This window comes from Micromesistius poutassou (genome assembly GCF_964030765.1).
Source record: "Micromesistius poutassou genome assembly, chromosome: 4".
NCBI lineage: Eukaryota > Metazoa > Chordata > Actinopteri > Gadiformes > Gadidae > Micromesistius > Micromesistius poutassou.
Window position 1 is genome coordinate 19,743,786 of NC_140274.1, and position 10,075 is coordinate 19,753,860.

Below are 10,075 nucleotides of genomic sequence, written 5' to 3' on the forward strand. Positions count from 1 at the left end.
TTCGAGTCCATCACTGATCTGCTGAGATCAATCACTGATCATTACCATGACGTCATGAAGAGGACATCCCATAATGTCCCCCAGGAGATGACAGACTCAGCGCCTCAGAAGTTCGGTCAGAACATTCGTCTGCTTTCTGAGTAGGGATTGTTTCGGAGAACAAAGAGTTTGCATTTCAAACAACAACACATTAACACATCTGATATACTAACTCACTATTAACTAACTAATGGACATGGACAGGTCCAGAGCTCATGTATATGAACATGTGTACATAATATATATGTACACATATTACCCGTAGGCCTACATATACATGTACATATACATATCAACATACATATACATATGAACATGTACATATACATATGAATATGTACAGTACAGGTCTGTATCTCAAGGCTCAAAGTGCTTTCTCACTCCTGCAACACATTCAATATTGTAATATGACGATATAATTATATATAAATACACATTCTGCTAAAGCTCCAGGGGTTAACTAAGTTCAAATTTAGTCACATTCTTATGATATATAGGTTTATATTATTATTATTATTATTATTATTATTATTATTAGTAGTAGTAGTAGTAGTATTATTATGAAACCCCATTTTATTTCGGAAGTCTTCCTAACATAACGTAGTCCTTGTATCGTGTGTTCTTTTTGGTTGTGAAGAAGTGCTTCTTACATATGCAAATGTATTTAAATCACTATTCAAAAGTTCTCTGTATAAATCCGAAATATATACTTCATATATCTTAAATAGACTTAATATATACTATAGTCCTCCCTCCTCTCCTCTGTTCTCCTCACCTCCTCCCTTCTGTCCTCCTCTCCTCTCCTCTCTCCTCCCTCTCCTCTTCTCCTCTCCTCTCTCCTCTCTCCTCTCATCTCCTCTCCTGTCCTCTCCTGTCCTCTCCTTTCCTCTTTCCTCGCCTCTCTCCTCCTCCCCTCTCTCCTCCTCCACCCTTCTCTCCTCCACTCCTCTCCTCTCTCCTCTTCTCCTCCTCACCCCTCTCTCCTCCTCATCTCTTACGTAATTTCCTCACCCACTATGAACTAGGTTGCAGTTCCCCAGTTGTCCACATGGAGGAGACAGAGACTGCAGCCGAGACTCCGTGAGTCATCACCCCGCAGTTGATACGCAGACTGCTTAACTCATTATGCCTCTCATTAACCACCCCTCTCTCTCGCTCTCTCTCTCTCTCTCTCTCTCTCTCTCTCTCTCTCTCTCTCTCTCTCTCTCTCTCTCTCCTGCTCGTGCTCTCTCTCGAGAAGAGAGGAGAAGAGGAGAGGAGGGGAGGAGGTGAGGGGAGGAGAGGAGGGAGGAGAGAAGAGAGGCGAGGAGGAGAGAGGAGAGAGGAAAGGAGAGGAGGAGAGAGAGGAAAGGAAGGGAGAGAAGAGGTGGAGGGAGGAGGGAGGAGAGGAGAGGAGACAGGAAAGGGGAGGAGAGGGGAGAGGAGAGGAGGAGAGGAGAGGAGGGGAGAGGAGGGAGGAGAGGAGGAGAGGAGAGGAGGAGAGGAGGAGAGAGGAGAGGAGGAGAGGAGGGAACAGGAGAGGAGACAGGAAAGGATGAGAGGGTAGAGGAGGAGAGAGGATTCTTTATATTGAATAACAACAGTTATTATAATAATAATTATTATTATTATATGAAGTTAAGATATGAGAGTGCGGACGTGTGGTCTGAACAGAAGGGTGACCATCCGTCTGATTGGTGTGTTTGGGGGCAATCCCCTGCTGTGATTGGCTGGTTTGGGCCATATTAGATGCTCTGATTGGCTGATGCGGGACAATAGAGCTGTCATTGGTCAGATTCCAACAAAAGCCTTTGAGGGCACTGAAGCAGAAAGGTGACAAGGCCACTGTGTGTGTGTGTGTGTGTGTGTGTGTGTGTGTGTGTGTGTGTGTGTGTGTGTGTGTGTGTGTGTGTGTGTGTGTGTGTGTGTGTGTGTGTGTGTGTGTGTGTGTGTGTGTGTGTGTGTGTGTGTGTGTGTGTGTGTGTGTGTGTGTGTGTGTGTGTGTGTGTGTGTGTGTGTGTGTGTGTGTGTGTGTGTGTGTGTGTCAATTTGCAACAATAGATATATGTTTTGTACCTCAACCATCCCCCATCCGCTCTCTCTCTCTCTCTCACACACACACACACACACACACACACACACACACACACACACACAGAAACCTTCTTCATTGTCTTCATTGTCATGTGACTTTGCAAGAGTTTCAGTGATGATCTTGTATTGTATAAACGACATGTATAGATATATGTGTATAGATATTCTTATGTACACATGTAGCATACAGAGAGAGCAGCTTTACAGAGTACTGCTGTTTCTGTCCACATGAAACCGCAACAGCTTTATAATAAATAAAGTCACTTAGTAGATAAGTAAAGTAACTATATAAATAAGTTAAGTATATTAATAGATAAGTCAGTAACTAAAAGGATAAGTAAAGTCATTTCATAGATGAGTAAGTAACTTAATAGATAATTGAAGAAGGAACTCAACTAACTGGATTATAATCTTGCCGAGTCAGGCAGATGATGTCATATCCCATAATACTTCCTGGAGATAATCTCTAAAACCAGTTGACACGTGCAGCCCGATTAGAACTCCCTCATCAAGCTGTCTATCTGTAGACTCACCTCTCTCTCTCCCTCTCCTCACCTCTTTCCTCCCTCTCCTCACCTCTCTCTCTCTCCTCTCTCTCCTCCCTCTCTCTCTCTCTCGCTATCCTCCCCCTCCTCACCTCTCTCTCTCTCTCCACCTCTCTCTCTCTCTCTCCTCACCTCTCTCTCCTGACCTCTCCTCCCTCCCCTAACCTCTCTCTCTCCTCCCTCTCTCCTCCCCCTCTCTCTCTCTCCTCACCTCTCTCCTCCCTCTCCTCACCTCTCTCTCTCCTCCCTCTCTCCTCCCCCTCTCTCCCTCCCTCCTCTCCCTCCCTGCTATCGCTCCCTCTCCTCTCCGCCCTGCCAAGGCGACCCTACGGGGTAATCCTCCTCTCTGCTCAGCCTCTCTGAGGCTGGAGGTTCACTCTGGAGGTTCACCAGAGTGTGTGAGGACTTGCCCTAAGCTCAGCAGACTCTGACCCTCCCCTGCGCAGCCAGTCCATCACACTGACAGCACCAAGCACCAATCACAGAACACCCTGCTGCCTCTTTTCAACCGAAACAGGATATTAAGGCGGGAAATAGGCGTAGGGCGTCGGTGATTGGCTCATTGAGTTTGTGGTTGTAATAGACCTCTGAAGAATAAGTCCCGCCTCCGAGGCTCCCGTTTCCCTCGGTCAAATGTCTATGTAAATAACATGGGGTTTTTTGAATGATCGTCCATAACAAACTCTGTAGGTGGTCGGAGAAGTAAAAGCTGCGTTACGTTTTCAACTACAACCTTTTCCCATCTGGTTTCCACTGGGGTTTTGGATTGTCCGTTGGATTGGCCGTTAAAGTAGCAAACGAGTATTAATGCTAACCGGGAGCTAGTTACAATCTGCGCAGACTTCATACGTCATACTTGTTAGGGAGGAGGGAGTGCTCGCCACCAGTCACAAGCTACCATGATGGTCATTTCACACGTGATTTCAGTGGTGTATAAAACTTATTCACTGGCGAGGTTCAGCCTCTTCTCTCCACGACTTGACTTTTTGGTTTGACCGTGATAAAAGTTTGTTGGCTGTTATCAAGATTTAGATTTCACACATGAACGAGCACCGTTGGCGCCACCTCCATATGCGGGCTCTGATGCCACTGTCGGTGAAGACAAACTATGAAACATTGCCATTGCAATGCAACCTTGACTGGGAGAGTCGTGACGTCCTAAGTCTGTGCAGATCTGCGTTAGCATAATACTTCTTCATAATAGTTTACTACTTTAATGGCCCGACAATCCAAAACCCAAGTGGAAACCAGTTGGAAAAAGGTTGTAGTTGAAAACGTGACACAGCTTTTACTTCTCCGCCACCTACAGAGTTTGTTATGTACGATCATTCATAAACCCCATGATATTTCCCATAGACATTTGGCCGAGGGAAACGGGAGCCTCGGAGGCGGGACTTATTCTTCAGAGGTCAATTACCAGGGCCTCCAATGTCCCCCAGCTGTCTTACTATTGGTTGAATGTGATATCCCGCCCACTCAGACTTGTTGATGTCATCACTTGAGCTAAGAAAAGCATGGTTACGATACAGAGTGCTTTAAAATGAATATAATTTCCTTTCTCATATATAGACACATTTAAATGCCAACCTTCCGAGTAATTCATTGATATTTTAAGTCTTCTAACTGAGAAGGGAAAGGAGACCATAACCCCTGAATAAACCATGTGACTCAGGGGACCTGATCCAACATGGCCGCTGACGTCCTCCATCTTGGAGCCTCTCGCCTCACTCATCCCATGGAGGGGGGGGGGGGGGGGGGGAGTACATTACATTAACAATACAAACACGGATATGCACATCATGATGGCACACACACACACACACACACACACACACACACACACACGTACGTTTAACACTTTATGCACACACTGTATGTGTGTGTGTCGTGAGTGGGGTGGGTGTGTGGTTCGTGAGTGTCAGTGTGTGTGTGTGTGTGTGTGTGTGTGTGTGTGTGTGTGTGTGTGTGTGTGTGTGTAACACTCATCTGGATCGTATTTATATTTAACAGTTTATAGTTTTATTTTATAGTTGAACAACACAGCGCCGGGCTCCAAGCACGAACAAAAGGTGTGTGTGTGTGTGGGGGGGGGGGGGGGGTTGTGTGTGTGTGCGTGTGTGTGTGTGTGTGTGTGTGTGTGTGTGTGTGTGTCTGTCTGTTTGTTTGTTGGACCTTTGAACCCGAGGAGTTTTTTCATGGTTGTGTGTGTGTGTGTGTGTGTGTGTGTGTGTGTGTGTGTGTGTGTGTGTGTGTGTGTGTGTGTGTGTGTGTGTGTGTGTGTGTGTGTGTGTGTGTGTGTGCGTGCGTGTGTGTGTGTGTGTGGTGTCACTGGTGTGCGTGTGCGTGTGTGTGCGTGTGCGTGTGTTCTGCCGTCTCGTTTTAATCAGCAGATGAAATCCTGGAGCCCGAGGATACGTAAAGAGCCATGTGACCACTAACCTATATACTCTGAAAGGAGGACGGAAACACGAGCTCTCTCTCTTTCTCTCCGCGCGAACACAGAGCGACTGTTCACAGGTGAGGGGGCGTGGCGTCAGAAGGGGCGTGGCCTCTCCGCACCTGCACAGGTCGCGTTACCTGTCGCTCGGGAACTCGATGGAGATTTCTCACGAGACAGGATGTTGAACTCAGACCGAGAGGTCGGGGGTGATATGAGGTAGACCCAGCTGTTATCTACCGGACAGACCGGGCGCTACGGCCGGTGGCCCGCAACCTGCCGGGGAACGCGACGACCTTCGGGTGAGTAGGGAACTTCATTCCCGCTGTCGCCCTCCTACCCGCTCCCTGATCAGACTCTGGGGCGTCGGCACTTTGTCCAGTTCAACACCGAGTCGGTTTGAAATCGCTCAGTTCTGAGCGGAATGCAGACCCCGTGTCCCGGTGGATGTCCCGGTGGGGGGGAGACGGGGGGGAGGATCATTCAGGTGCGAACACTTTTAACCCAACCGGTTTGTGTGCGCGTGAACGGAAGCGTGTGCGTGTTTTGACGTCAGGTGTAGCGTGTCTTCCCTCGGGCTAGGTATTTAGGCAGGGCAAGGCAACTTTATTTATGTAGCACTTTTCATACACAAGGCAGAAGTGCTTCACATAATTTAGATCTCTCTCTCTCTCTCTTCTATGTGTGTGTGTGTGTGTGTGTGTGTGTGTGTGTGTGTGTGTGTGTGTGTGTGTGTGATAAGGTCACCACACGAGAGAGAGAGAGAGAGAGAGAGAGAGAGAGACTATAGGAACACACCTGTTACTGTACACTGTATGCTCTGTACTGGGAGAGGAGTTGAGTTACACTGAAGATCAGACTCATCACCTACACACTGCAGAGGGTGATGAGTAGAGTTACAGTATACACCACACAACCATGTACACACACACACACACCTAACCCAATATACACCACACAACCATGTATAGATACACACACGGCGACAGACCATAATGAGCGATGTGTGTGTGTGTGTGTGTGTGTGTGTACATTATAACGAACCACGTCTATAGTCGATGTGTTGGACCTCGAGGAGCACCTCGAGATGCTATTGGTCCATTGTTGATGTTGTGTTCCCATGGTTACTGTTGCTGGCGGAGTAGACCTGGACTGCTCTCTGCTGGTCACACACACACACACACACACACACACACACACACACACACACACACACACACACACACACAGTGATGTTTACTGGGTGATCGGCGTCCCGTGTTTCTTCAGGGGGTTAGAGGTCATCACGCGTCCCTCAGGTGTGTTTGACTTTTGGCTCGGTCGGTTTTATCGGATGAGTAATACGATTATAACGGTCGTGAGATCGCTTCTGAGCTGAGGTTATTTTCTCTCTCTCTAATGGACCCATCAGCATTTGAGAGGCACTCCAATAACTCCTGACGTGTGTGTGTGTGTGTGTGTGTGTGTGTGTGTGTGTGTGTGTGTGTGTGTGTGTGTGTGTGTGTGTGTGTGTGTGTGTGTGTGTGTGTGTGTGTGTGTGCGAGCCAGGAAGAGCGATGTCTGACCAGGAAGTAAGCGGATCACAAGAGCTTGGGGATGGCTCTGATTGGCTGATTTCCCTCACTGAGGAAGAGGAGGAAGAGGCGGATGCCATCAGCCAAGATGGAGGCCTATCTCTGCAGTGAGTCTCCATGGCAACGACCTCCGTCACCTCTGACCTCCGTCACCTCTGACCTCTGACCTCCGTCACCCCTGACCTCCCTCTCTCCCTATAGGCTGGACCAACGCTGGGTCGCCTGGCAACACTTCATGAAGGAACACGCCCACCTGGACGCGTGGCTGCGATTGGCCGAGCAGGCGGCCGGATCCTGCAGCTCCGCCCATGTGACCTATGACGCGGCCAAGGAGAGGCTGAGGACGGTGGAGGTGTGTGTGTGTGTGTGTGTGTGTGTTGTAATGTGTGTGTGTGTGTGTGTGTGTGTGTGTGTGTGTGTGTGTGTGTGTGTGTGTGTGTGTGTGTGTGTGTGTGTGTGTGTGTGTGTGTGTGTGTGTGTGTGTGTGTGTGTGTGTTGTAATGTGTGTGTGTGTGTGTGTGTCTGTGTGTGTGTCTTCCAGAGGCTGCAGTATGAAGCCGGTCTCCGACTGGTTGACCTGGACGTCCTGACCAATCAGAGCCTGGGTCTGGGCCGTGAGTTCCACGGCGCCGTGAGGTCCCGCCTCCTGGGGCTGACGCGGGACGCGGCCCGCCGCTGGGACGCCCTGGCCGCCGCCCTGCAGGGCCACGCCCACGGGCTGCAGGTACCAGCCCCGCCCACCTGCAGCCAGGTCCTCAACCTGTGGCCCCAGAGCCGCTGGGGGCCCGGGTTCTCAACCTGTGGCCCCAGAGCCGCTGGGGGCCCGGGTTCTCAACCTGTGGCCCCAGAGCCGCTGGGGGCCCGGGTTCTCAACCTGTGGCCCCAGAGCCGCTGGGGGCCCGGGTTCTCAACCTGTGGCCCCAGAGCCACTGGGGGCCCGGGTTCTCAACCTGCGGCCTGTCTGTCTCTCTAAGCGGTCTGTCTGTCTGTCTAACCTGTCTGTCTCTCTAACCTACCTGTCTGTCTCTCTAAGCGGTCTCTCTGTCTGTCTAACCTGTCTGTCTCACTAACCTACCTGTCTGTCTCTCTAAGCGGTCTGTCTATCTCTCTAACCTGTCTGTCTCTCTAACCTACCTGTCTGTCTCTCTGACCTACCTGTCCGTCTCTCTGACCGACTTGTCCGTCCCTCTAAGCGGTCTGTCTCTCTGTCTAACCTGTCTGTCTCACTAACCTACCCGTCTGTCTCTCTAAGCGGTCTGTCTGTCTATCTCTCTAACCTGTCTGTCTCTCTAACCTACCTGTCTGTCTCTCTGACCACCTGTCCGTCCCTCTAACCCGGGTTCTCAACAGGTTCTCAACCTGCGGCCCCAGAGCCGCTGGGGGCCGCCGTTTGGGGGGGGGGGGGCGATTCGATTCGGAATTTAAATACAGATTAAATTATTCTAGAGGAGTGAAAGCTTTGTGAAGGTCGGGAACACCATGACCTTTGACCTCTGTAGTACTCCTGACGTTTCCGGGGTCAAGAGGTCGTTATCCCGCGTTGTTCTGTGGCAGAGCGTGGTGTCCGAGAGGGAGGAGTTTGAGGCGGAGGGGGCGGAGCTTGGCCTGTGGTTGGCTGACGTGGACGCCCGTCTGTCTGAGCTGGACCACCAGACAGGAAGCAGCCACAGCAAGATGAAGGAACTGCAGGTGAGATGACGACTCACCTGGCGTCACACCTGTACTCACGTTGCCATGGAAACTGTGTGTGTGTGTGTGTGTGTGTGTGTGTGTGTGTGTGTGTGTGTGTGTGTGTGTGTGTGTGTGTGTGTGTGTGTGTGTGTGTGTGTGTGTGTGTGTGTGTGTGTGTGTGTGTGTGTTCTATAATTAGTTTGCAGTCGTTCCAGGAGTGTGTGTACTCTATAATGTGTGTGTGTGCAGTCGTTCCAGGCATGCGTGTGCGTGAGCTCCCAGCGCGTCGGCGTGCTGCTGGACCGCGGGGAGACCATGATGCAACGCTGCGCACCGGGCGACGCCCAGGAAGTAGAATCCTCTCTGCTCCGCCTCCTGCAGCGCCTCACCCGCACCTACGGCCGCATCACCTCCACCCACAGCCGGCTGCTCAGCATGAGACTGGTACCTGTCTGTCTCTGACCGGCCTGTCTGTCTCTCTGACCGGCCTGTCTGTCTCTGATCAACCTGTCTGTCTCTCTGACCGGCCTGTCTGTCTCTCTGACCAGCCTGTCTGTCTCTTTAACTGGCTTGTCTGTCTCTCTGACCAACCTGTCTGTCTCTTTAACCAGCCTGTCTGTCTCTCTGACCGGCCTGTCTGTCTCTGACCAACCTGTCTGTCTCTTTAACCGACCTGTCTGTCTCTCTGACCGGCCTGTCTGTCTCTCTAACGGCCTGTCTGTCTCTGACCGGCCTGTCTGTCTCTCTGACCGACCTGTCTGTCTCTCTGACCGGCCTGTCTGTCTCTTTAACTGGCTTGTCTGTCTCTCTGACCAACCTGTCTGTCTCTTTAACCAGCCTGTCTGTCTCTCTGACCAACCTGTCTGTCTCTTTAACCGGCCTGTCTGTCTCTCTGACCGGCCTGTCTGTCTCTCTGACCGACCTGTCTGTCTCTCTAACGGCCTGTCCGTCTATCTAACTTGTCTGTCTCTCTAACCTACCTGTCTGTCTCTTACCCACCTGTCTGTCTCTCTAACCTACCTGTCTGTCTCTCTGACCTGTCTGTCTCTCTAACCTACCTGTCTGTCTCTCTGACCTGTCTGTCTCTCTAACCCACCTGTCTGTCTCTCTGACCTGTCTGTCTGTGTGCAGGTGTTTGAGGACGACTGCCTCTTGTCTCCGGCTCCGGACTCCGGCTGTCCGTCCGAGTCTCTGCTGGAGGAGGAGGGAGCGCTTGATACTCCCCACCTGGACCTCTCCACCCTCCCCTCCTCCCCCCTCATTACCTCCACCCTCCCCGCCTCCACCCTCCAGCCCCTCCCCGCCTCCACCCTCCTGCCTCCGGAGCTCGGTAGGTCTCAGTCTGGGGGGGCGAAGCATCAAGCGCTCCTAAACTCCTCCTTCAGGGGAGACGATTCTCATTCTTCTCTCACCAATCGCAGAGCTCGCACACAACGTCACTTCCTGCAGGGAGCCTACCCATGAGCACCTGGGGCTGGAGTGGGACCCGTCAGTGGACATCGGCCCCTCCGTAACCCACGGCAACGAGGACTCCTCCTACTTCAGCCTCAACACAGGTGGACGGTCTCCACATTCCAGTCGTGTGTGTGTGTGTGTGTGTGTGGGTGTGTGTGTGTGTGTGTGTGTGTCACAGAGTCACTGTTGTCGGTGGGTATTGTGTACTTTTTGTATACTTTCTATACTTTTAATTTGAAATAAACTTTTGCAACCCATCATATGAAGTGTGTGTGTGCGTG

At 51.1% G+C, this 10,075-nt stretch overlaps 1 protein-coding gene across 1 annotated transcript in view; it reads left to right on the forward strand.

The window, feature by feature from the left end:
* Positions 1–54: 54 nt before the first annotated feature.
* Positions 55–10,075, forward strand: part of LOC311341594 (nesprin-2-like) — a gene marked incomplete at both ends in the record, with an annotated part of 13,573 nt that continues 3,552 nt past the window's right edge. Inside the window, 10 exon segments of the mRNA XM_084466412.1 lie at positions 55–115; positions 5,342–5,396; positions 6,870–7,020; positions 7,210–7,582; positions 8,019–8,056; positions 8,223–8,357; positions 8,589–8,783; positions 9,471–9,580; positions 9,582–9,669; positions 9,793–9,895. Coding sequence (XP_084322538.1) covers positions 55–115; positions 5,342–5,396; positions 6,870–7,020; positions 7,210–7,582; positions 8,019–8,056; positions 8,223–8,357; positions 8,589–8,783; positions 9,471–9,580; positions 9,582–9,669; positions 9,793–9,895 — 1,309 coding nt within the window.